The sequence below is a fragment of the Poecilia mexicana genome, unplaced genomic scaffold, assembly GCF_051168715.1.
Source record: "Poecilia mexicana isolate PSO_F unplaced genomic scaffold, ASM5116871v1 scaffold_9, whole genome shotgun sequence".
In the NCBI taxonomy this organism is placed as follows: domain Eukaryota; kingdom Metazoa; phylum Chordata; class Actinopteri; order Cyprinodontiformes; family Poeciliidae; genus Poecilia; species Poecilia mexicana.
In genome coordinates, this window is record NW_028263378.1 from 11,555,557 (window position 1) to 11,583,230 (window position 27,674).

General features: G+C 38.2%; 1 protein-coding gene across 1 annotated transcript in view; it reads left to right on the top strand.

Annotated features, from left to right (window-relative positions):
- The window catches only part of fbxl17 (F-box and leucine-rich repeat protein 17), a 243,518-nt gene that overhangs the window by 212,938 nt on the left and 2,906 nt on the right, over positions 1–27,674 (top strand). The window contains exon 10 of the mRNA XM_088008801.1: positions 5,800–5,942. Coding sequence (XP_087864927.1) covers positions 5,800–5,942 — 143 coding nt within the window. The remainder of the gene's footprint in view (positions 1–5,799; positions 5,943–27,674) is intronic.

The following is a 27,674-nucleotide window of genomic DNA, read 5'->3' on the forward strand; positions in this document are numbered from 1 at the left end:
CATCAGTGGCACATAACAGCAGCCTTACTACAGGGTTGTTTCCCAGTCTGGGTCTTGAGCCAGAATGGAAAAATTACAATTTAGAAACATTTTTAACACTACAGGCTTTATTCTGTATTCTGTTGCTTAAATAAAGACAAAGTTTTGAAAATGCATTTCATTTAATTTATATTTGAAGCTCGAGTTTTTGTTAAGTTCATTGATTATTTTAGGTTGGGGGAGAGGTTGTTTTTACTGAAGGAGAATTCACTCATTTATTGTTCTGAACTTTATCACTTTAGTGGTTTAACCTGGACTTGCGGTACTTTAATTTTGTCTGATTTAGGTGCCAAACTGAGCTATGAATTGATGTTTTAAATTTTTAAATAGACACAATAAAGGTATCGTAGATCACAAACTTCACTTTGAAGAATCTGTTTTTAGTCTTGGATAATCCAGTCCAGATCTGGCAGTTCTTGGTGCTCCAAAGTTTGAAAATCAACTCGTCTGAAATGGACCAGTTGGGGAAGAAAAAGAGCAACAAAACCCTTTTTACACTGATTGTGTTATGTTATGTGTTATGAAGCACACAGATATTAAAAATCTTTGATCATATGTATTGTCAGATCTTTGAAATGCACTCTGTTATCATCAGAGTTACTGCAACAAGTCATGGGGGGTGTATCCAGTTTAACACGACAGCAATAATGACATAGCATCATTTAGGAGAATGTAATAAGTGAATATCTCATAAGGCTGTAAAAAATGCCTAACCACAGAAACGCTGACGTCATTTTCAAGGGTAGAAAAAGCTGATTAAAGAGGACGTCTCCTCAAGTTTCAGTCATCAAAGTGTTGACCACTTCCTGACCTTTGTTTCAAAGAGTAAAGTTATTTTAACCTGAAACTACCTCATGTTGGAAGAAAATCATCCTTCATGGTGTCTGAAAACATATTCTGCCTCAGCTGAGAAAAGCAATAAGTTATGAAATCCCTATCTGGGGATTTAACGGAGTAAATGAAACACCAGAGATTTGTGGTTTTACTCAGATGTTCACCTTTGGTTGACATTTGTGACAGTAGCTTCAACCCGAAAGGTTTGAAATTAGCTTTTGCTTAAAGTATAAAAGTCCTTCTGAATTCGAGACTCTGAGCTTGGCAGGATAGGGAACCTAAAGAGCAAATATCTGATCTGTTTTATTAATTTGTTATATGCAACTGTTTTTTAAAGTATCGACGAGACGTTATAAAAGCTTCCACACAGCTTTCAACCCAGACACACACAGACAGATTGATCCTAAAGCCATTTTCAGGCAGGGCAGCAGAGTGTGTCCTCATTACTGTCTGTGGCTGTGTAGTCACCAGCTCCTAGCAGCTAAATAGGATTTTGCCATTTTTTATTTATTCTTTTCACCTCAACTTCTCTTGCATGTCGCTTCATCTGCGTCTCAGTAAAGGTGCAGGAGAGACAATTCCCTGTCGTCGTACTCTTCTTTACACCATCTGAATTGTTTGATAATTTCTCTCACGGTTTTCATTACGATATTATGAACTGTGAAAAAATAAATGTAGGTGTATTTAAAACAAAATGTACATGTTACATCATTTATAATCATGCGGGGGAAAAATACACTCTTATATATTCAGTCATTTCAAAATAAATGTTCACATATCATTTTTTTCCAGTTGTTTCTATAAAAGAAACCAATAAAATTCAATATCTTAAATGATAAAAAAGAAAACAAAAACATAGGACCTACCGTTTAATGACTATAGTGTCATTAGTACTGGTTGAGTACCAGATGGTAACCCTTTTCACTGCTGTCCAGACTGTAGGAGGAAAAGTTAAACCAGTACAGCTTCCACTCACAATCCATGTCAGCCTGATAGTTTCCTAAAATCTATCGGGCTGACAGATTTTTCTTTATGTCAACCTGACATAGAGAATAGTTTTCTTATGAAGGAAAAGATTATTCCTTCATAATCTTTTGATTATACTTTGAGAATGGAGTTTCAGAGGTGTGCTGCTTGTGATCAGTTTGCGAACACGTGAGGTACTCCTGACTGTTAGACTGATAAATATGCAGTATATTGTTAGCTGTATGTGCCAAACTTGACAGATTAGGATCAAAGCAATCTCAGTTGAATAGAAATCATCTCTGAATTGATAGCACCACTGCCATGCTCTGTAGCCATAAAAATGAGAATGAGAAGTTTAGAAGAATACAAATTCTGTAGAGGTGTATGACTTAGGAATCAATAAATAATAATAAATCAAGTAACACGATATAACCTTTATTTATCTAAAATCTTGCCTTTTATGGAACAGTAGCACGGAAAACAATCATTGTTGAGACTCTGTATCCTAGGGTAAAACGTGGTGGTGGCAGCACCATGCAGCCATCACCATGGCAACAATACTTTGTGTTGGTCTGTCTCATTTTGCCCATACTATTTATTTCTGTCACAGATGATCTGAAACAAACTGATCATGTCTATTCAAATGTTTTCTTTAAAAGCCAGTGATTTGGATTTGCAGTCTAGTGTTGCTGAATTGGTGTATTCTCTTGACAGAAGACCGAACAGAGGATCGAACAGAGAAAGCAGCAAGATTATCTGGTTTATACGATGGACAAATATCCTGGTTGATTGTTGAACAAACAAGTCTCAGTAGCCAACTTAAATTTGTATGGATAAGACTTTGTTTGACTCTGATTTGTCAATTTCAGAGCTTTATAAACGAATGGTATTGTTTTTGTGTCTCTCTTTCCCTGTATTGATTTCCAGCTGGAATATATACGAAGCAGATTTAAATGTGTTGGTCACTGGAGGCAGCTTGAGCGCAGCACAGTTATTAGGAGACGCATGCACCGTTCTTAACATCAAGCAGATCTCTGCATTTTGCCTTGAATGCTTTCCTGTCATGCTGTGGGAAGCAGAGATGAATTAAATTAATCAGGAATGTATGTTTGTTGAAGGAAAAGTTGAAAAGAACCCCCATTTGATTTGTATAACTACAAAACCTTTTTTTTTTTATCATCTCCCTTTTCCTCAGTACAGCAGTGATATGTATATCTTCACTTAAGATGAAAGGCCTGAACCCAGGCAATGAAAGTTTGGATCATGTGACTGAAAATGAGGAAGGCAACAGGATTCAAGTTTTATTTACTTGAATCTAGACAAATAAGTGTTTGTAGTGTGTGGATATTCTACAACGTTATCATTTGGTCACCTCATGTTCTTTTAAGCTATCTGGCTCACTAAAGCGCCTCCTGCCATTTTCCTTTTTTACATGAAACATACTGTAGCTTCAAAGCAGCTTTACTGCCTGTTTAGCTATAATGTACCATTATGCATGGCATGATGGAGCACAAAAGGAACCACATGTGGTGTGCTTCAACTGGCCTAAGCTATATATTACATATGTCACATGCTATATGCATGTGTGTGTGTGTGTGTGCGTGTGTGTGTGTATGTGTGGAGGCGTCTACCTTACACAGCAGGAAAAGGATTCAGGGACACGGAGAACAGAGCGTAGGATTATACATTTCCCTTTTCCTGTGGGAAAAAGGCTCCCTCACCTCTAACACACATTTATACACACTTTGACTGGGCTGGTAGTCATACTCAATGTGCAGTAACATTGTTGATGTGCTGACTGTGTGTTATTTAATACTGTACTATGGGAACTGCTTGTTATGAAAGTGAGAAGGTGAGGAGAAGACTTTTTCTTCTTTACTGACGTGGAGATGTCTCAGACTTGTTCCTGAAGCACAAAAAGGTTGAAGTAAAATGGATTTTTGCAAATGAGAAACAACATCAGGGCTAAGGAGCTATTTGAAGAGGCTGTCAAAGGCTTTCTCAGTCTTTACCTTCCTGCTTTCATCTTTCCCTCACCTCTTATCCTTCCGTCTTCTTTCGAGTTCTCATTAGCGATGGTTGTGAGAATGAAGAACAAAGCCCAGGAACTGCCAATCGATCCCCAAGCATAGCCGTCAATTGACTGATTGAGCACAGGTCTCAGGGATGCACACAGCAATTGATGCGGCAAAGACTGATGAGAGAGATTGTTGTGTGTCTGTTTGCATTTGTGTGTTCATATATCAAGACTCTGGGCCAGATTAGAGAAGATGTTTTCTCACTTTGTTCGCTGCACATTTTTAATTTGTCACTTTATTAAGACATTATGGCAGCACACGTGAGGAATGCCATACTGTGAAAGAAAATGTAGCTTTACTCTGAAGGCTCCATGCGCTCAGCATCAATATACTTTCCAAATGAATGTTGGGTCTTTAATCATGTATTTGTTTCAGGATGGATTAACTAAATTACTGTCTGCAGGCTGAAATTTATAAATGTAGGAATAAGTGTCCTTTAGCACGTTGCAGAGAAACCACTTGGTTTTTGTAGCCACTCATAAGTTGTTTGCCTTAAATCTTACTGGATATTTTATGTCTCTTCTTGGCAGAATTAACAGAGTTAATTTAAAATGCTTGGCTTTCTGACACTGACTGAGGTTTTAAGAATAATCCGCAATTTTCCCGCAAAATGTGTGTCTGGGATCAATGTCCTTATGAAACACAATTTTAACCATTTATTATTTCATTTCAGGTTGCATGTAATAGTTTTGGATGTAGTATTCGAACCTCATTTTCCCACTGCTCTGTGTGATGTAGAAGTACCACTGGCCTTGAATCAGAGCCTCAGCATCATGCAGCCACCGCTGTGGTTAACAGTTTCTACAGTAATTTTGGGGCAAAGAGCCTCAGTTGTATAAATAGCTCAACATTGGTCTCTTACACTAAAAGTTTTCTCCATGATGCGTTTGGTTTGTTAATGCTGAATGTGCTGTGACTGGTGCTCCAGCGTTTCACTATTGATGATAGGCCTGGTGTGGTTGCTGGCATGTTGATTATTCTATCCGATTTCTTTCCATCTAAAGTGGGCTAGGATTGAAGTTTGGGTTTGTGGTAAAAAAAAAAAAACAGTGTGCGTAAACTCTAAAATTTCTGATAGAGCGATCCAATATCCAGTTGGCTTTATGGCAAATATTGGTTCATGGCTAGAAAACCCTGTGGTCCAGGAAAACCTTACTACCGGACATTTATCCAAACACTGGTACAACATATTTGAGCCTTTAAGCATAGTTTTGACCCTGCACTGATGAGAGAAATTATACAATAAATTCAAACTTATGCACCTAATTATTTATTTATTTTTTTAAATCTCTCACATTTTTTGTTGTGTTATCTTTCTGCTCCATATAAAGAGGGTCTAAATATGAAATCAATGACATCTCTGGTTGCAATCAGTGTATTCAAATTCAACCTTTGTCTTGTCACACTCTCTTTGCTGGTTTAACAACCCCCCCAGTGACAAACACGTATTTGTTTTTGCTGGATACTTACCCTGGCACTTTGCTTCTTCCCTTGGCACCACCCAACAAATCATGCAAAATTATATCATGCACTGGCATCGAGTCACACTTTGCTTTGGCACTGTGTCATTGTCATTGCCTTTCAGTGTTGCAACTCATGCCAACATTCTGATGTATGACTCCTGCAGCTGTCTGAACAAACATGGGTGTGTGGGTGAGTTTTCAATATGCAAGCATGTGCAGATTTTTTTCCAAGGTGTTGACTAAACGTCAAAATCGTGTCACAGCTACTCAGATGATCTGCCCTGATTTCATCTCAAATTTCTCCGAGTCCCTGAGGAACAATGTTGCTTTCACATTTGCATGAGAAAAAGGTTTTTCACACTAACACCTTTTCTGTTTTTCTTCCCAATTCCCCCGTTTCTCCCCCTCCATGCCAACAGCTTTGATAGCCATAGGCCAGTACAGCAGTACCATAGAGACCGTGGATGCTGGCTGGTGCAAAGACATCACAGACCAAGGAGCCACACAGATCGCTCAAAGCAGCAAGTCCCTCCGATACCTGGGCCTCATGAGATGTGACAAGGTAACAAGGCTTAACACTGAACTTGTGGCTGCAGCAGATGATTGCTTAGTGTGTGTGTGTGTGTGTGTGTGTGTGTGTGTGTGTGTGTGTGTGTGTGTGCGTGTGTGTGTGTGTGCGCGCTCACATACTGCGGCAGAAAGTCATGTGAATGTAAATTTGTGTGCATGTACCTGAGCAAAAGGTTCTTTAAGAGAAGGTAATGATGATAAAAATGGAAATTCAAATATCTAGGTTTTAGACGCTCTCAAAACAAGGAATATAACAAGACCACTAGAGACCTAAAATCTTGGACTGGAATTGCGGTGATGATTTGCATTTTATAGTCCAAACAAACAGTTGCCATCAGGTGCAGCACTGCTTTCTTGAATACATTAGTAACCCCCTTTTTCCTGCAATGAATGCACCTAGAAGTGAATCCATGTGTGCATGTGCACAAGGTTGACTGCACCTGTTGTCATTGTAAGTAGAAGTAGTGTTTGCATGAGCCACTTTACGCTCGAGGTATTTTCAACATCTTTCCTATATAGTTCATGTTTATTATGTAGCTCTAAATCTATTTTGTTTATGAATATGAAAGGATTGGAATTAGGATTAGTTATTTCTTCTGTAAAGTACCAAACAATAACGTTTTAGCTGCTAATCTCCCAGAAAATTAATAGACAAATGCATGTAGTTTAAAACTGATGATCATGATCATGATCCTTGTGTAAAACTTTATTATAGTTAGCAGAACTTTCACTGTTTTGTAAAGCTGCTAACATACACAAAATATATCAATACAAACTAAAGGTGTCCACTAAGAGTGAGGCTGCAGAACACACTCTGCCCGTCCTGCAGCGTGGATGGATGTGTGATTATGTTTCTTCCTCATTATTCTCCTCATCATCATTACTATTGGTGGTATTTTCTGAATCTTCTATAAGTTTTACTCGATGACATATTGACTGCCACTAACTCACACAGAATGTAATCTGCATTACATTATTTCCCTCCATCTTGAAAATGAGATCCCGTATCTCATGGGATCTCCTATATTAATAAAGCAGACGAAAACAATTCATAAGCATTATGGGTAACGTCTTGATTTGCAAGTTTTGCATCTACATTGTTTTGAGAATGTGAGAGAAGTAATGAGAAAAACACACCACTGCACAGAAAATTTGTGCAACAGCTAAGAAAATGTTCGAAAGGATTCCAACATTAGCTGTATACTATGTTACCGGTTGTGGCAATTTATGAAGGGAGCAGGTATGTCATTGGCTAAACAAAATCTGCAGCAATTAACATTTAATACACTCAAAAGTCAGATGATATGCATGTGCTTTAGAATGTGCTTTTTGAATTTCAGCACAAAATATCCGTTAATTGGCCTCTTCTGCTTTTACTGTTTATATCACTGTTAAGTATGACAAGCCGTCAAGCAAATGTAAATTAAAATAAGTCTCATTTTCAATTACCACAAATTCTTGATGGCAAGTGTTGCAGCAAGGACTCCAAAGTATATGAGATCTTAGTTGTTATCGCATTCAATCAATATGTGCATTAGTGAAATCACAAAGGATTTCTTGGATGCGATGCAGTGCAGCGCATGGCGGCCTCACTTCTGTCAGACTGCCCCAGGGCAGCTGCGTCTACAATGTAGCAGCTTACCACCATCAGTGTGTGAATGTGTGTGTGACTGGGTGAATGACTGATTGTAGTGTGAAGCGCTTTGGGGTCTGGACTAGATAAACGCTAAACAAGTACATTCCTTTTACCATCGCCATGCATTCATTCACCCACATGCCAAGAATGCGCTCAACCAGATGGATGGACTCTTAATTACCCTTGATACCAAAACCTGATCTATATTTTTGGCAGCTAAATTTCAGGGATAGGACAATGGGCATTGAGATGGTGGAAAAGGACTAGGCGTGATATCATGGGTGGGATAAGAGCAGAGAAGAAGAGAGAGAGCAGCTGGACTGACTTTTACACTTTATTCTGCGCAGATACGTTTCTGTACTTTAGCCCCAAACCTCAGGATCTATAAAAAATGTCTCCGGGGATGCTTTAAATAGATTTCCCCCCCCCTTTTTTAGATTTAGAAACATTTTTACATTTGGTTTTGGATTTCATAATCGTACGATCCCCCTGGTATGAGAAGCTAGCTGGTGTTAAAAAGGGGCACAAGGAATTTTGAGTTATGTTCAAGGCTGTTCAGCAGGTTGGAAACTCATCATTTTTATTCCTTCATTATAAAATCGGTGGATATCTGCAAGTCGTGGCCTCCAAGTTGACCCTATGGATTTCTTAGATAAAAATGAATGCTCTCAGATGGTTAAGTGCGTCGAGTGCATCGGTGTATCATATTTATCTATTTAGACTGTAATAAAATTATATTATACGAGGATTTGACAGTGACCCCCATTTGTGAGGTCTCTGGGATGAAGCAGTGTACTCAGTTCACATTACAGCAGACATAAATGTGTATCTATCATATTTATCTGTAAGTAGTAAAGTGAAACAACATTACACAGCAGGTGATCACTCAGGCTCCACTTTCATTTAGTTCACCCCTACCTCACTGACTCATTGACCTAGCAATCGATAGATACAGTCGAGCTAATAAAAACAGGAGTGACCCACATCTTAAATGAAAAAGATAGTTTAATTTATCGTCCCACCTTCCTTTTTAGATGCTATGCCACTTAATTAAGCAGAACAACAATGAATATTAACTGCAGTGGCCAAATAGGAAAAATAATTAAATCACCTGTTAGGGAGGCTTGCTTTTCAGATGCTTTTATTTTCCATAAAAAACATATCAGATAAGAATGTAAAGCATGTAGTATTGAACATTTTGTTATGCGTACAATTAAAAATCTCAAGAACCAGGCGTATAATTTATGGTTGAGTCAATACTTCCTGGCAGAGGTGGTTAGAGTAGCCAAAGCATGGGCTTAAGTAAGAACAGCACTACTCCAATATATTTCTGCTTTTGTAAAAGTATTAAGTAGCAAGAAAAAAGTATATTTGAAAAAAAAAAAAAAAAACTTGCTCAAATATTACATACTTTTACTGCAGTACTACTTACTCATGTGCATATATTAGAATACTGCAACATACTTCAAGTGACAATATCTACTGTTTACTGTATTTTCACTTGATCTCCAAATGCCGCAACAGGCTTTACAGATAGAAAATGACATTAAAACAGCAAAGTTTTTGTTTTTAAACTTTGTATGAACAAACAAGAAGTGGTGTACCTTTGGTCAAAACAAGCTTGTTCTTCATTCAGGGAAGCTAATGGGTAGAATAGCCAAATATTGTACTCAAGGAAGTGTAGCTACACTTATGATACTACTCAAGTAAAAGTAAAAAATGCAGTGCAGCAAAGCAGCTCCTTAGTTGTTGTTGTTTTTAAGTTAAGTAAATGTAACTATTTACTACCCACATGTTGCTTGCAGGATGTAACAACGCACAGTTAAAATGAAAGTTTTACAGACCACAAATTGTTTTAAAGAAACGTTAATCAACGTGAAATAATTCAGTACAGTTTTATTGAGTCGTTGTAATGTGTTTGCACAAATGGAAAATAGAGGTTGGACAAAGGTCAAGCAGTTTTAAACAATCTGTCTTCACTCAAGCTTAACTCAAAAGTTATTCATCGGTTGAACGAGGCAATCAAAAGTCTTCCAAAGTCCTTAGAAAGCTGAGCAGAAGCTTGGCCTCAACAATAAAACTTATTGGCAGAGAATGTTACGTGAATCACTTTTCCAGTAAGGTATAAATGCACGTTTTTGGTTTCTTTATGTGACTTTTTTTTTTTTTTATTAGCATAATATTAACTTGATTTTGACGCACTTTACGAATTTGAAATTTTAATGAGTTATAAAAAAGTTAAGTAACAACTGATTTTTTATTTCTTTTTATTTTTTATTTATTTTTATTTTTTTGCAACATCTAAAACTCACTATTTTACAGTTTTACTAGTCTTCCGACTTACATTCAGGTGCAACTTGTATGTTTTTGTTCCTCTTCATCACCAAATCTCCGGTTGCTGCGTTAAATGTTAATTCATACTTACGGACATGAGCCAAGGAGTCAACATTACCGTCTGCAGCCCAGAGGAAAGCTAATCTTATCCTTTCATTTCTAAAAAAATAAAAATAAAAATAGGCAACTTATACTGAAGGTGCATTATAGATATGTTTTTCTTTCTCTTTGTGACACAGAAAATACGGTTTAATGTCACGGTGGTGAGAAAAAGAACCCCAAACTATTATATGCTGTTTAAACATCCGTTTTCAATTGTATTTTAACAAATGTTTATGGTCTCCTACAGACTTGTATCTTTTATATATATATATATATATATATCTTCACTGGCCATCCATCTTGAAGGAGGACAGCAATCCTCTCCCATTTTCTACATTTGTTCACTTGGTTGTTGATGGGCAAGAATCTAAACTTAAATAATCTAGTAACCTTTCCCAGAAGAGGATCAACTCTCCGAGCTATTCAGTAAAAAAAAAAAAAAAACACTGCAATGTACAAATGTCAAAATTAGATCATGACAGAACATATTTTTCTTGATTGTTTAATATGGTTCAGCTGATCTGATTTAAGAATTGCTTGGAAAATCTGCTGTTTTTCCTTAATAACAGAAAACTCGGGGGGGGGGGAAGAGGCAGCTGAACACTGAACTTCATGTACCCTTTAGCTGAAAGGTTTTCCAACAACTGTAATTGCTACGTTATCCAAGACGGTTCCAAGTAAAAACATGTTCCTGATGAAGATATTTTCTCCTTTGAAGGCATTTCCTGCCTTTCAACTTGATGGATGTAAGTTTGTCCAACACTTGCATCCTTGCCCTTGACTGACTCTTCAGAGTATCATTTCCCCTTGCTTTGGGATGTATGCACTTAAGGATCAATCTTAATATTTATACATCTGCTAACTACCATCTAGCCCACCTAAATGTCAGCGCTGGTGTTTTTCAGATCAAATAATTTATCTTTGCATACCTGTTGTAAATGTTTGCATTGCAAAAATAAATGTTATGTACTCTTCAATGTGCACAAGATGTCCAGTCGATGCTGTTGACAGTGTTCCGGACATATCGCAAACAACGTTCATTATTCCCTTACATGGACTTTACTTAGTTTCTTCTAAATTGTGTGTCTCTTGAGGAATGTGGCACAAATCGCAAAAAAAAAACGAACCGGTAGCTAAAAAGCCTCTTTGAGAATCTGGCTCCTCATAACCTGAAAATCATGTTTGTCACAAACTTTCCTACAGCTATTTATGTAAATTTTCTAATCTACATTTGGCTTTTTAAAAAAAATAAATCTATTCTCAGTCTCTGCGTCTCTCCCTCAGTCCTCCTACAAAGCTGCCAAACAATCCGACGGTGTTACGTTTCAGTGTGTCAGTCTCAAACAAACAGTCTTGTGATAACCTTGACACACTGGTGCAGACAAACCAGTCAGCTCCGTGTCTCTGCCGTGTGTAAATTTATTTGAAATTGTCAAAACGTTGTGAATTTTAATCTGGTGGCCTCCTCGGAATGTCAGCGGACCCAGAAAGTGCAGAACTCATTTAGGAACTGTTAACAGGATCCATCTGGCTCCCCTCATGTGCAGCGGTGTGAACGATCCGTTTCCTTCGTCACGGTTTGTATAAACGGGCTTCTGAACTGTATACAGTTGAAAGCCGCGCCGGCCTGAATGTAATGTCCACTGCTGGCGGAGGCGATACGCGGCGCTCAGACATCCCAGCGCAGCGCATGTCAGGGCAATATTCACGCACGTAAGGACATACATGATAAAAGTCCTTGCGTCTTTCTGAATGCACCCCTATTTCAGTTCAATTTTCAAAAGATGAATCATACACAGTGTTCGTAGAAAATAACTTGTTCATTTGTTGAGGTTTTTTTTTTTTGCTCTCCGTCCTTCCCTTCTTGTCTTTCTGAAGGAGCTCCTTTGTGTGCCGCTGTGTTTATACATGCTCAAAAGCAATGTGTCTGTGTGTAGCTCTGGGAGGAATTCATGTTATTTGCTGTTAATGCAGCTCATAATGGAGTATTGAAATCAGAACCCTCAGGCCGGGGCAAATGGCATCCTCCGCCTGCCTCAAACGATTACATCCTTCGGCCCTCTGGGTCCAAACGACCCCATTCTGATGAGGGGAAAGAATGTGATTGATCCAGGCTCGGGCCAAAAAGAAAATCAAATCAATTCATTCAGTCTTCTTTAAGCCACAACTGTGCCAGGCTTATTGAAGTATTCAGCGTCGAGGAAGAGTATTTTTTTTTTAATTCCTTTTCAGTAGAAAGGATGTTTTTTTCCTCCATACAGTAATATCAGCAAATCCAGTGACTCTGACTGTGAAGTATAGCCTCCTCTGTGGGTGAATTACATCTTCCACAAATCTGTTGGAGCATCATGCATTATAGGGAACATATTTTCAGAAAGTACTCTTGTCTGCTTTGGGTCATATATTTGATTGCCTGAGGTCAGTACTTACTCAAAACGCAGAAAAAGACAACCTCGAATGTCGCTCCTTATTTGGAGGTGCCAGGTTGGAGTGTAAATCACCCAGTAAGCTGGAAAAATACATGGACATTCAACACAAACCTTTCTCCACTCAATGCTTGACTTCTCAACTATCCCAGGTTTTCTCCAAGTGCTTCTTTTAGCTCAAAACAATAAAGAGATGGATGTAGATTTTGGATTGAAAATCTATTCTTAGAACTACTGGACAGAATACACTCATATCAATCCTTTATTGTCATATTACACACCCACAAACTCCAATGGGTTTTATTAGATTGTTGGGTGATACAAGTATTTAATTGTGAAGTGGAAAGAAATTGTGCTTGCTGTTGATGCAGTTTTGGGAGAACAAAAATGACCAGGTTGCCTCAGTGAGAATGAAATTAATTTTCTACTGGAGAGAGTCTAGAAAACTTTCTTTAAGATGCAACATTTTTATAGTTTCATTAGGGTGCAATATTCATGATACAAAGTTGCAGAGTATTTAGCTCATGGGTGAACAAATATTCTCAAGGCTAAAAACCACGACTGTGTTTCATTTCAGGTTAGTTCAGGCAACTCACAAGGTTTCAGTAACACATCTTGTTAGCTCATAGCTGAGAAGGAAAACAAAAGAAAAAAAAAAAAAAACAACCTCGACATTACAAGGCTTTTCCAAATGTTTCACGAATAAAAGTCAGAAAAGTGGGGTGTACGTTTCTATATTCAGCACCTCTGAGGCAGCATGTTTTGGAGCCACCTTTGTCTGCAGTTACATGTACATCTCTTAAAGGGGCGGTATTATGGATAGTCCAGATCCAGTGCAATTTTATAGCACTATCAGGTGCTATCAACCTTCCATTGTTAAGAAAATCCTGTATATATCAAACATATCTGGAAAGAAATTTGACTGTGCAATTTGACGTCTTGAAATTGTCTCTGTCTCTTTAATAAAGCTCCGCTCAATCAGCACATCGTCATAACGATGCCTTTCCATTATGCTGTTTACAACCGTTCTTAGGAGTCTTGGACTGAGAAAAAGTTCATATTATAAAGCTCAACAAAGTTGATATTACCCAAAACTCCCCCTTTAAAATATATCTCTACCAGATTTGTCCTGTCTAAAGATCTTTCCAGTCGACCTGTGAATCTGCAGCTTCTGAGTTACATTTGACCTCATGGCCTACTACTCTGATTAAAGCTCTTCTTTTTCAGCCAGTCAATTTATGTTGATGTCTTCCTTCCTACCTGAACCATTTTCATTTATGGATGATTGTGTAACAGTGCTCCATGAGTGGCTTGGGGATTTGATTATGCTGTAATGATGAAAAGGAGGGTAAACTGTAACTGCATGGGACACTTAAGATTTTTATCTGAAACGTTTTGACAATAATGACTCCTTCTTGTATTTCACAATTAAGCTGTACAATGATTTGTTTAATGATAAAAAAAGCTAATAAGATACACTGAGGGGTTGTAAAAAAAAAAAAAAAAAAGTCATCCACAAACTCCTGTTTTGCTCCTGCTGATCCATTTATCCAACTTTGAGCTCAGAAGCCTCAGAGTCTAGATGAGTCACACAGTCTGCTCTTTCATTTCTAGGGACAATTGGCTGCTCTGCATGAACCGAGCAACAGTAACAAAAACATGTCAGAGGCCAGTTCAAAAGGCCTCAGTCTACAAGGACTATATTAAATTCAAGATGTAGTTTGGCAAGAATTAACAGAGATGTTGTAGCAACGATTTGGTTTGAGTAGAGACTGAGACAATCAGACTTTAGCAAGCCAACCTCTCTAAAGCAAAATACAGTAACATGGACTAACCACAACAAGTTTCCATTAAAAAAAGAAGAAAAGCAGCAAGCCTTACTGATTTGGAAAGACATATAAGCTTCTGCCAAACACTTAACTATAACATATCGCCCTCCTTATCTAGCTGCTGTTTTCATCTGTCTCACATACCTTATTTGTTAAGTTGCTGTTTACTGTAATAGGCCCTTTTGGCCACTCAGGTGAACATTTAGAGCCTTCATTCTCCAATGATGTATCACTTTGGGGATTTCGATCTTCTTCAGCCTCAGTGGAATGTTTTCCTTAAACGTTTTTGCAGCTTGTTGAACCCTCTCATCTTCCTTACCTCCTTTCCCTTTTCCTTTTGTCTCTTTCTCCTCATCTTTTGCATTCCACTCTTTTTCCCCCCTTCTTCCTTCCCCCATAACCCCCCGTTTGTGTTTTCCCCCAGCTACTTTTCCACTACTTCATTAGAGTGAAAACAAATGGGGCAGTCCAGGCTGAGAAAGTGAGAGGCAAACTCACACACTCAGCATGAAGCCCGACTAGAAAAATAATGACACTGACTGCTACCAGCCTCTTCAGGGACAGCTGGTGGAGAAAGTAAGAGATATCACAGGAATGAGATCAGGGAGGGGAGCGGGAAGGAAAACAAAACGTTTGCTTCTGGGAAAGGAAAATAAGAGAAATTATTTAACACGTGTCAGAAACCGTGAGGTTATGAGAGTAAAATTAGATCAGGTGAAACAATAGAGTTAGCGCCGCATATCTGTTTTACAAATTGAGCCCCCAAAAAGTGTTTTGTGTAAGCAGTTTTGAAGTGGCTTCCCATTACCTGGAATGAGGTGGAGTGGCGTTCGGGGAGCAGGAATGAGCACGGCTGCAACCCCAGATACAACATCCAGACAGACCTTGTTAAAAGAGGCAGACGTCCCAATCAATACGGTCATTCCACCGGTGCATCCAGCTGCCTGGGACCGTGCACAGATAGGCACGCCACGGCAATTTGCAGACATAAACCAGGACCTAATTGTTCGGGGCCTGGAGGCTTGGAGTGAGGAAAATAATTATGAAGTATGGCGAAGAGTTAGGAAGCATTTTAACTCTCGTTTAGGAAATGAGAGTTCTGAAGCTCAGCGAAAACTTTCTCCGACGGTTGTTGTTATTGGTAACAGCGGGTATCCTCAATTTCAAAGGCCCTAATGCAGTGGGGAGTTGGACGGAAAGCTTCATGCACAGCATCAAGTGTTGGAGAGGAGCCCAGCGCTGTGCTCACACCCTGATGTTCAAAGTCATGAAAGTAGCTTGAAAGAGTCATTTGCCATTTGTGATTTTCAGTGTAATCTTGGGGACTCATCCCACACAGAAGAGTCGTATTGATTGGTGGTCTTAACTCAAGCCGCTGCCGGATCATCCCTTCGTCTCTTTCTAAAGGGCAGGAGCGCAGGACAGTAAAGGAGACATGGTGAAGCTGAGACGTGAGACACTGACAGAGTTCACTGAGCGCCTGAGGTGAATCTCAGAATTGCCCTTCAACAAAAAAAAAAAAAAAAGGATCTTTGAGAAGCGTAGGCCTGACCTCACCTGACTCTTGGGTACACTCATGCATTTCTTTTCTCTCTTATTTATTCCCCTCTTCCCTCTTTTTGCCTCCAATTTCCCTCCGTTTACCGACTTTAAATGAGGACATCCAAGGTTGTTTGAATTTTGGATGCTCCTCACATCATGTTCATTCAATTAGTCCGTTTAAGTGCCCTCCTTGTCTGTCTTCCACCCTTTTTTTCCCTTCTCCCAAATTGGGGACTGTTTACTAACCACAACTGAGGTTAATATAATCTTCCAGTTATGGACAGACTGTTTGGCCTGGATTGTCCAGCTTGCCAATCATGATATGTTTTGGTCTGATGAACTTGTGATTTTTTGGGGGGAGATTCATGGTCAATAAATGTAAGAGCTTTAAATAAGATTTACTGTGTTACAACTGGAGGGCAGCCAGAAACACGCCAACTTTCTGACATCTTGGGTTACAGCTTAGAAAACTAATATTTTCAGTTAAATGTAAATAGAAAAAAAGCTATAAATGTGGGACTTTTTAAAGATTTATATTTGTAATGTTGCTGAATATAATTAAGGACTGGACTGTTTGTGAAGTGGCTGTCAGAATTACTATACATAATATACTACTTTTCCTATTTTACCTCTCTTAACCAGAGAGTTATATAAAACAGGTTTTTATTTGGATTTTAAGTGATAAACCCATAAAAATTAGTCCATTGAGCAGTGGCAGAAAATAATTTTCATATTTGTTTATTAGTAAATATTTGAAAGTGTTGCATCCATTTGGAGGATGTCTAAATAGCAATGGCAATGCCCAGCCCTGTGGGAATACATTTTAAGTTCATGCTCAAAGATTCACTTCTTCCTATCTGGTTGAGCTTGAGCTACTTAGCCAATAAGAATGGGCGAAAATGTCAGCCTGCAGAGGTACAAAACTAACAAACCCCTCCCCAAAACCTGCAGCTGTTATTTCAGCGAGAGCTGGTCCTACAAATTTTTGACTTAGTTGTTGAATGCTAATGCATGTATCAGTTTTCATAGTATTGCATTCCTCTTCATAATTCTGAACTACTTTGAGCTTGTCTCTCGTGTAAAATCCCCAAAAATCCATCGCTTGGGATTGTGATGTCACAGTACATGGACATGCTTCAGAAGATTAATGCTTTTGCCGAAGCTTGGATGGTGCTTTCCTCCACTTTGGAGCTTTTTTTTTCTTGACAGTAATTGCATTGCTCTCATTACAATATCGAAAATTAACCCATAATCCGGGCTAATCAGTGCAATCAGCGACGTCTGTGAAGTCACAGAGTGTTGCTTAAGTCTACATTTGCGATTTCAACCCATTCAGAATTTATTCACTTTAAACAGTCACGACTAATTTTGTGCTACATGTTTTTTTTGCAGAGGGCAAGATGTCCTTATTTATTCCTTCATTTAGGAGAACGAGGTGATCACATGGAGCAAATAATTAAACTCAATCAATCTGTGAGGAATTCTGCCGTGGCTTGACCTTCAATAAGCCGCTGTGGAATTTCCTCTGCTTGGTTCTTGTTTGTCTTTCTGTGTATTTATGTGCACCCATGTTACAGCCTGTTGCTTATTTCCTTATGAGGCCAAAAGCTATCTTTATTGGCATCTGTTGTCTCAACAGGTCAGCAGTGCATCATTTCTAGTGACAACATTGTGCGGCATTGCTCTAATTTGACTGTAGACCCTCTAAAACAGTGTGCGTGTGTGTGTGTGTGTGTGTGTGTGTGCGTGTGTGTGCGTGTGTGTGTGTGTGTGTGTGTGTGTGTGTAGAGTGAGTATGAGGTGTCTGACTCACTGAATTTTTGTGTAAATTTTGTTTTAGGGAAGATTTACTGTGTGGCTGTGTGTGGATTAAAGATACAAAACACACTGGCACTGCAGTCAGACACAAAAACCAACAAACAAAAAAATCTGAAAACATCATATTTTCATCTCCAAAGAAAACCAAAAAAATGTACGAGGTTGAACTGTTTTTTGTTTGTGTGTGCATGCTTGTGCGTGTGTGCGTGCGTGTGTGTGTGTTTTCTATGTCCAGGTCTTGCAGGAATTGGGGTTAAGGTTACATGACATCATCCCCCTGCTCCCCAAATGAAAAGCCCATTCTACATTTTTTTGAAAAAAGTTTCCTTTTAGCAGTAACTGTGTGTCTATTTGTACAAAACCCAGTTTGGAATTCAAATTATTTCACTATAGTCATTTAACTCAGGTTCACAAAGAATGATATCACAGAGCATTATTTCATACAAAAAGATCCAGTTCATGTACAATTATATAAAGTATGACTTCTTCCAAGCTCAGTCCAAATTACTATAGCTTATTTCACTGCAACCCAATTACTGTATACAGTCAAATTCAGATACTATTACCTTTGTCAAATTGAATTCAAATTATTTTAGAAAGTCATACCGGCTTGCAGGTTTGCTAGTAATCCCTCATCCAGAGCATGCAGATAACAAAATTTAAAAGGAACCACTTATGTTTAATAGAGAAAAACCTCCAGCAGAACCAGACCCAGCATGAGCTGCCATCCGCCATGACTGACTGGAGTTTGAGAGGAAAGAAAGGAGACAGAGATTACTTTTTGTGCAAAAGAAAGTCAAATAATGTACAGAGTTCTGGCTTCAACCAGAAGAGCCAAACAAAGAAGCGATTGGCCAGGAACACTTTCTATGGAAGCACGAGTGCACAAGGGAGCCGACAGCATGAGCTCCCACATGGCTTCCAGGAAAGAGACAGAATCACAGAGTCACTTGCCAGGAGTACTTTCTATGGGAAATGGAAACGGAAAGAGTCCTCATAGTTTATGCCAGAACTCAGTCAGGGATTTTGTCCACAAGAGAAAATCACCTAATTCCAGAAGCAGTGGCCAAGAGCACTTACTCTAGAACAAAATATAGACAATACACAGATGAACAGCTCAGTCGACGGCTAAATTCAGGTAAGAAGCATAGATAAACACAACGTTTCTGAGCTAGAAGGACTTTCTTAAAAGAAAGAGAAGAAAATAATAGCAGCAGAAACTCTTTCCTGCAGACGTTGACAATAGCGTAGATCACTTTGTTTTTCCCTTCAGAGTTATTATCCTTGGAATTGTATCTACCTGATTACTTTCTACACACGCTAGAGTAATATGTCACTACGACACCTCCTAGTTCAGTTACTTTCATTTTAGCTTTCCCTAAAAGATTTTTCAGGAGAGTGTCGCCAATCTTTTTTGAGTCTGAGACCGACAGAGAAATTATGTAAGGCCTCCTAAATTATGGTTTGTTTTTACCCCAGTCTGCAGAGATAACAAAGCCAACATAGAAAAGAGATTCTACTTAGCCTTTTTCACATTCCTCTAGTTACCTTTGTCACGCATGATGGAGTGTGGGGTTTACAAACCTGGCCTCCAGAACCTCTTTGCTGACCCTGTTCAGTAGAGCCGCCATTCCTCTTTTTGTGTGAGTGTATGTACTGACACCCCACTTTTCAGTTCTGCTCCAGTCTGACATTGTGCAGGGATGAGAAGGACCAGACCTTAGATGTCGCAAGCAGTGCCTGATCTGGTTTTTAAAAGCACATTCAGAGCCATGCACCGCAGATTTCTGCTCGGCTTGCTGTGCTTTCTGGGACTCTCTGAGCTTAATCAAAATGACTAAGCTCAGGCTTTCTGTCGTGAAAAGCAGTCTATTTCCTAAGCTTCTGGGCCAAAGCATCAATCATTCATTTAGAAATCTTGAATCCTTCAGATAAAATTGCTGGGACTTCTTTTGTGCTTTTGTGCTCTTTAAATCTCCTTTTTTTTGTTATTTTCTTTCTTTTCTATCCATTTCTTTCCTGCTCCTCCTCTTCCCTCAACAAAGAGGAGAACTATCTCTGCCTTGCAGCTACTCTTTGCCAAACTTTACAACTGGGGGTCTTTTTCTGAGCAGTTTTAAAGGCCGTAAATCTGACCTGTGTAAATCTAGACTTGTTTAAGCTGTGTTGCGCTAAGACCTGATGCACTGCATTCTTCTGCTGTCTAAACAAGCCTTTTTTAAACATTTACCCCAAATGTATTTACTAGTTGAATGATACACTGTTTACATGGGAGTAGACAGGGAGAAGGGGGTATTTGTCTCCCTTTATGGGCCGGGAGTAGCCATGGCTGCCACATCGCCTAGGTAAAAAGAAATGAAATATCATAATGCAGACTTGGGCCGAATTTAATGAAAACACAAAGGAAATGAAAAGACATTTGGCTGTTTTGCTGAAAAAAATAAATGGTTCAGCTTACAATAAAGCACTGTGGATTTTCATGGGGTAGTCGTATTTTTTCCGCTTCTGTTTTCCTAGCCTGATTGTTAGGTGTGCTCTGAGGATGCCCTAATCTTGACAGTCTAATTTGACATCCATCTTTAAATTTGTGTTGCTGATTATCAATTCAGCTCCTTTCTTCCCTTCTTTTGAGCTGGGGAATTGAACTGTTGCTGCATGACTCAACTTTACGACTGCTTTTACTGCCCTGCTCACTGGGAGAAGGCCGGGTGTTTGCAGTAAATGTATATTTTACATGGTGTTAGAGTGCATTTGCATCAGTGGATTAGTATTGGAGCACTCTGCTTTGGTCTGCTGTTATTTACAGTTGCTCCCAAAAAGTGTACACACCCCTGTAAGAATGTCAAGTTCTTGTTTTGTTTTTTTTAAATGAGACCATAAAATATGATTTATAACTTTGCTCTTTCATTTATGTCCATAAATGTGACATTTATTCTGCAGATTTTAACTGAAACCCCCAATCACTAAATCTTTTAGGTGTTTAATATAGAAAATGCGTGTATCTTTAAATTAATGCTTTTATTTTTCAGTGTCACCTCAATTTAATGACTTTGTGAGATCAGAAAAACAAAAAAAAGAAACAACGAACATGGCCAGCCAGATTACAGAACTAAAGATGATTGAAAATCTGAGATTATGTCAAGTCTTGAAATGCCATCTTAATCTGAAAGAGACTTTTTGAAAGCTATTATCAGCAACCATTGCTGAAAACAAAATGAGATATGCTGACAGAGACAAATCCTTCCTAAAGCTTAAATTCTGAAATCAATTCAAACAATGGTTTAATATAACATTTGTTTCAGAGCATTCACACTTTCTGCTTTTTTTGGGCTTTTTATTTTAGTTTTCCTTCTAAAATTTGAAATAAATTATAATGGTCTCATTTCTCTGTTCAGCTGCCTGATCCCAAAGCTGCAGAACTGGTTACGCCGTTCTCGTTTGTTGCTTTGCATGTTCATAAAAAAATAAAAAAAAATAAAAAATGCTTTTTGCTAAACAACAAATCCGGCACATATTTGTGTTTTTCTCCTGCCTTATTGTATTGTCTGACAACAGCACATTACCCGTCAGGATGAATTACACCGAGCTTAGATCCAGAGGGCAGCATCTTTGAAGTTAAAATGGGGGGAAAATATCATAAGTACAGGCTTGAGTCCAGATAGCCGCGGCTGCTCTCCCAGATGCTTCTCAGAGATTAGAATCATCAGTGTGCAGTGATCTGCTCTATCATATGGCTCTCCTACAGATTTGGCAGCAGGTTTGAAAGGAGGGTTGTATAGGCCGGGTCACTGAGTCTGGACTAAATGAGGGGAAAGTAAAAAAGGGAGAAAAAAAAGTCTATCCAAGTGCCACATATTTGAAACACTACCCCAGGGATTTTATTCCAGTGTTCTCAATTACATTTTAAGCCTATGTCTCCTAGCAGCAAAATATTATCAAGCAACTTTTTGCCTAGTAACGAATTTGCTCTCTAGGAAGAAAATTATTTTTCAGTTTCAGGGGCGCAAATGCAACCAGAAAACTCACCTTTGTATAAACCAGTTGCATTGGGTATTTGGTGTGACCTTCATATCTCACATCAGCTCTAAGCCGCAAATACCGACCAGGTGTGGTGATATCATCGCATATCATTCAATATACCACAGAGCAATGCAAAGGATGTAAAACATAACAGTAATTATATCACTGAAAGGATGAAAACTACAGAGACTTACTCTGAAAACTTTCTGCAACAAGAGTTTCTTTAGAAAAGAACAAAATATTTTGTTATTGAGCTTCTAGCCCTTTAACCTTTATTACTGCTATATCCACAATAAACGTCATATTCTAATTAAAGATGTCGTTATTTATTTAAAAAATCGAAGCTGAAATGAAAAGTGGAAAAAACAAAAAACGCCTTTATAGTTTTCTTAGGAATAAAAGCAAATGACTGGCCGTTCTTGATGAGCCAACATTTAGAAAATTTACTCTGAAACTTTTCTTCAGAAAGTGTAAGACCCTTTGTTTGCTTGTCTGGAAAACCCGAGTGCTCTGAAGTAAAAAAAAAAAAAATCCATATTATATTTATTTCGAGAGGTTATAAAGTCATCTCCAAACAATTTGGAGTCCATTGTTTTTATAATGATCCAAAGCTTGTAGATAATGGTTACAAATAGAGGTCAAACAATAGAAAGAGTCTATTTATCCGTGGTTCTAACACAATTAAGTCATAATAAATAATATTCATTGCTTACAAAAATGTAATAAATGTTTTGTGTTTTATGAATTTTAAATTATTCATATATTCTGGTTCACATTTGAAGAAGCAAAGTGTTTTTACTTTGATCTGGAGATTACCAAATGCATCCTGGGATCCCTAAAGACTCCAGAATAAAACAAAAAACCCTTCAGGTATTTTCTTAGCAAATATGTTAAAAAGTTCCACATAGTGAGCGTCACAAATCTAATATGCTACAGTTACCACCTCATATGTAGGAACTTAAACTGAATGTCTCACAACTCGAATGTGGTAAAAATGACCAATTAAAAACATTTCTTCATCTTATGCTACACTCTGTCAACGCTAATGAAGATTCACTCACTAAATGCTTGGAGAAACTCAGAATGATGGCAGCCTGACCTACTCTCTGATTAAGTCAGCTAATAATTATATTACTACCTAGGGGACTTCATTCAGTCTTGAATAATAATGAATAATCGGTGTGTATTATAAGGGACACACTAATTTAAGACGTGACAGGACGTAATCTTTCACAAAATGTTTTTTTTTTTTCCTCATGACGCATTTTTTAATACACCAACAAACTTGTCAAGATTTAGTTTAGAAAATTGAAAATATTTAATTACTTTCACTACAGCAGTAATTTAAAATATAAGTATCCCATACAACAGATACAAATTGCTTAAATTAGATACCAAGCCACTGAAATTCTTTATTCTGCTGCAGCAATAAAATTTCACACCCAGCATAGTGACTGAATCAGGAAGATTTGATTTGACTCATTTGAAGCCTGTTGCTATAATTAAATATTACCATAAAAACAAAAAAATAAGCCCAAACTAAAAGTTTTTATGCATTCTGATTAGGAGCAACAAAGCAGAGGTCACCACAGTTGTTACTCTTCTCATGATTTCCATCAAAGCAATCCAGCTTTGGCTCAAACATTTAGCATTCCCATAGCCAGCAATTAGCATATGATTCAGCATTTTGATTGGAGTTGTGTGTGCGAAGTTTGCTCAGCAAGTGAAGCTGCACTAAATTAGCATTAATGAATGTTATGGCCTCTCATCAGTGTGACAGGTCTATTCTTTAGATCTGTTTTAATTGTAATTAAGACCTGATTAACAAGCTGGGGGATGTTCCAAACTCGGTTCAGGAATGTAGCATAATATGCAATGAAGGCAATCAGGGAGTTGTCATTTTATTTGTTAATGAGGCTCACCCATATGTCAAAACAAACTTAACGTATTGTCTCTGAAGCAGCTATGTTTGAAGCCCTCTGCTAATCTGCTCCCCTCTTCATCTTTGGTTTTTTTTTCATGAGTTCAGTTAAATGTCTACTTTTTGTTTATGTGGAACAAAAAGAAAAAGTGTTTGCCTCTAGTTTAAACCTCATTAGAGACTTCATTGTAATAAATTTTATAAATATCATTATGTTGAACTTTAAAGTGGTTGTGTGGAATAGTTACTGGCAGTCAGTGTCTTTGTTTGGAGTAGACAGTGTGTAAGAGTTATTTCATTTTGAAACCTTAAAGAAAGTTGCGTCACAAGACAAGAGCAGGATAACCTTTCGACCAATTAACAAACTGTAACTGCACACACTGTGGAACCATAAGTCCCTGAGCCGTGACTTATGGTTCCTCCTGTATCGTCCAATTACAACTCTGAGACAGTAAAGTTGAGTGATAACGATAGCAAAGACAATAGGATTTTTTTTTTTTGCTGGGAAGATGAGGGGAAATCTTAATGAGACATGTTATATAGGTAAAAGCTCTTGAATGGAGAGACATGCTCAAAAACCTCTTGTTAGATTCCACTAAACAGCAGCAGCATGTTTCAGGGGCATATATAGCTATAGAAAATAACATTTTAATCAGCCTTTGTACACATAAGCAAAATAGTGGAAAAAAATACATACTTTAAAATTTACTTAGTTGTTTGGGACCTAAATATCTTTTTTTTTCTCTTTCCCCATATTTTGAAAACATTTCAAGGCGGGCTTAAGGTGCCTTATTGCCTTCTCCATCGTTCAAAAGGGAAGATGTGGTGAAGTGTGTTTTGCTGACTCACCAAGCACTGTAGTCAAAGCATTGCATTGGATGACTGGCGAAGTGGCAGACCGGTTTTGTCAACTGATAGAGTGAAAATAAATGAAATGTGCGACTAGACAGCTGCAGGATCTAGAAGCAGAAACAATACTCAGAAATAATTTCCAGTGGCAAAAATAAGAGGCATACATTTTTAAATTTGAAGCATTTGCTCGGCCAACAACGGGATCGCTTCACACTGTTGTTCCGCCATTATTGCTCTAAAATAAATTCTCCTGGGAGACTTCAGACACAGATCTTATGTGAAGTTCTTTCCTGTCATACTGCAGTGTCTGCTCTCTGAAAACTCAAAGATGTGTGAGGGATGTCGGTGTCTCGTGATTTATGAAAGGGCAGATGGATCTCAAAGGCAGCTTCTCTGAGGCTGTTCATTCTGATAAAATTAGCACTATTTGAAAACAAAATGTACTTGTCCTATAAATAAATTTGGGCTTAAATGTATATAAACACTATGAGGGCTGCACATAAATAGTCAGTCCCTCCAGGATTTTGCTATTGTTTTTGTGATGTCTTTGCAAAGTCATAGATTTTGTGGCGCTACTGTAGCATTTTGTCCTCCTATTAATCCCCTTTGAAAATCTACATTTAAAGGAAACAAAAGATGAGAAAAAAGTAACAAGCAGACAAATCGGACACCCAGAATTTTTTATTATTTGAAGATCTTAATGAGCTCCATTTTTGTCACTAAGCAAATCAATCACAAATCAATGATCAGACTGTAACTTGACACCAGGAAAGGCAGAGGCAGCAGTGTAGTAACATTAAGAGATGCTGTCAGCTGCAGGTGGGAGTTATCAGTCACTTAAACCCAGGTTTTGACTATATTTGCCAAAGATTTGCAATAGACCCAGAATTATGCCTTATCATAAAAACCATGGAGATCTGTTGAACTTCTGTGATCACAGCATCGCAAAAAAACCGGAAGGACTGGATTAAGGAAAACATCCAGTCAAATTAAAGAATATTCCAAATACGATAGAACTTCCAATCAATGAATGTTTATCTAAACATCATAAATTACTCACTGCCTTGAGTCATTTGCTTAAATAGAGCCCACACTGTAAGTAGTCTACCAGCTGGAAGAAAGATAAATTCAGTAGATCTCTTTCAACAAGATGGTTTAATTTTAAAAGTTGCATTTGGCTACTTCTGTTCTTTTGGTCTAAATAAACTTAGTTGTAGTTTCCAGATGTTACCACTGGAACATCCCAATGCTGTCCTGCTGCATTAAACAACAAACATCACCTGATATATTTCTGGCATACAGAGCATGACTGCATTATTATTTACATCATTATCTAATATTTATTACAGACTAAGAAGTTCTAAATGAGTTTGACATTGTAATCCTAGGACTGTTCTGCAATTTATAAGTCAGTACAAAAACTGTGGCATGACCCGTCAAGTCACGTAAAAATGCCAAGCTAATTTCACGCCAAACTAATTCCCTGTTCACAGTGACATATTTGCATGAGTACAGGTGGATTAAAATAGGCTTACTGTACCCAGAAAAACGCCTTTTGTAAATTACTTTTAGCACAGTTAGAGAATCCCATAAAGAAAAGGACACAGAGATTTGGAACACTGCAGGCGTCCTTTGATTGCAATATCAGCTTTCATGCCCTGTATGACTGAAACCTCGAGGACAAAATATCTCAGGTTGTTTTTTTCTTCTTTTTTTTTCCTTTCCCTCCCATTCATACATATTATCTGCAGGAGCGCTCCACTTGTTGAGTTTGATCTTTTCATTGCATGAGGAACTGTGATGGTTTGTTTTATAGAACTGCCTGGCGGTTAGGATATTCATATTAGCTGGGCAAAATAATGTGAAATCTTTAAAGCAATATCCTGAAACACTGTATTATTAATGGTTCAGCTAATGGATCGCTGAACAAAGCTCTGAACTTGTTGGTGGAATGTTCTCATTTTGAATCTTACTTACTGACTTAATGCACCTTTTCTTGAGTTAATGTGTCATTTTACATTTAAAAGGCAATCTTTTCCCATCATGTCTGTGCCAACTCAAAAGATTAGTGAAGCAGAATAGTTTTGGCTCTAACTAAGGATTTTTAGATCACAAATTCAAAACGGTTTCATGTGAGAAACTTTCCAACCGCTTGGTTGTAATTATTTTTCTGGCATCGCTACCATCTCGCTAAAGTCTGTGCAGTGCTCTATGTTGACACCTGACTTTTAACTCACTGTAAAGTTTCTTGGCAATCAGGAGAAAGGCTGAAAGTGTATTGTTGCCTTTTATTTTCAGCCTGGAGTTTCCATTTTCTCTCTGTGACCCGAGAGACATTAGTGTTCTGTCTCCTCCAGAACACTTATTTCTTTGATTCATGTGGTTTCACCCCCGCTCTCTTTTTGTTCTATCAATATTTCTAGTTACCAAGGAACTGCAGAGCATCACTGCTTGTGTTTTGCACCGAAAAAAAAAAACAACAAAAAAATAAAATTTGAAAATGACGTGCAGTTTTGTTGCCAGAAGGGCCCAAAACCCCAAATGCTCTAATGGACGAATCCTGTAGGAAAAGTGAAATACTTTTATCACTTGTTTGGCAGCAACAGTCGACTATATCCTTAACGTTAATATAAGTATGCATACATCATTTCCCCTGGAAAGCATCACGCTCTCGGGTGGGCGGGGGGCCGGTTCCGGGTGGGTTGCAGTTAAGCCCTGCAGGTCTCCAGGGTTACTCTGTCTCTGCTCTTTGTCAGCTTCTCAGACTCTCTCACTCTTGGCTCTCAGTGATGGTCTGATAGAGTGTTAGACTGGCAAAGATGTGCAAGAGAGGCTATTAGCCGCTTGTCTTTCTGGTCCTCTGAGAACATGAAGGCCTCATTAGCCCAGTGAGCTCAGCTGTCCTCTGGTACTAAACCCGCCACCACAGTCCAATTGTGTGTGCGGATAAGCATGTCCATACACTTCACGCTCTCATGGAACTGTCTGTTCGGTATATTAGTCGAGAATCCAGTAATTTCTATGGGACCCGGGCCCATTCGCAATGTATCTGATCAGCATCTTGTACTATAGGAGGCAATGCAGGAATTAGCATGTTTAAAAGAGAAAGTACACTAGTTTATATTATGGCTCTCAAAACTGTGCATTAGGTAGACCTAAAGCAAAAATTGCCTTAATTTTTTCCGAGCTAAAAATACATTAGTCATGTGTTTAACTAATTAGTACTATGAAAACAAGATTGCTT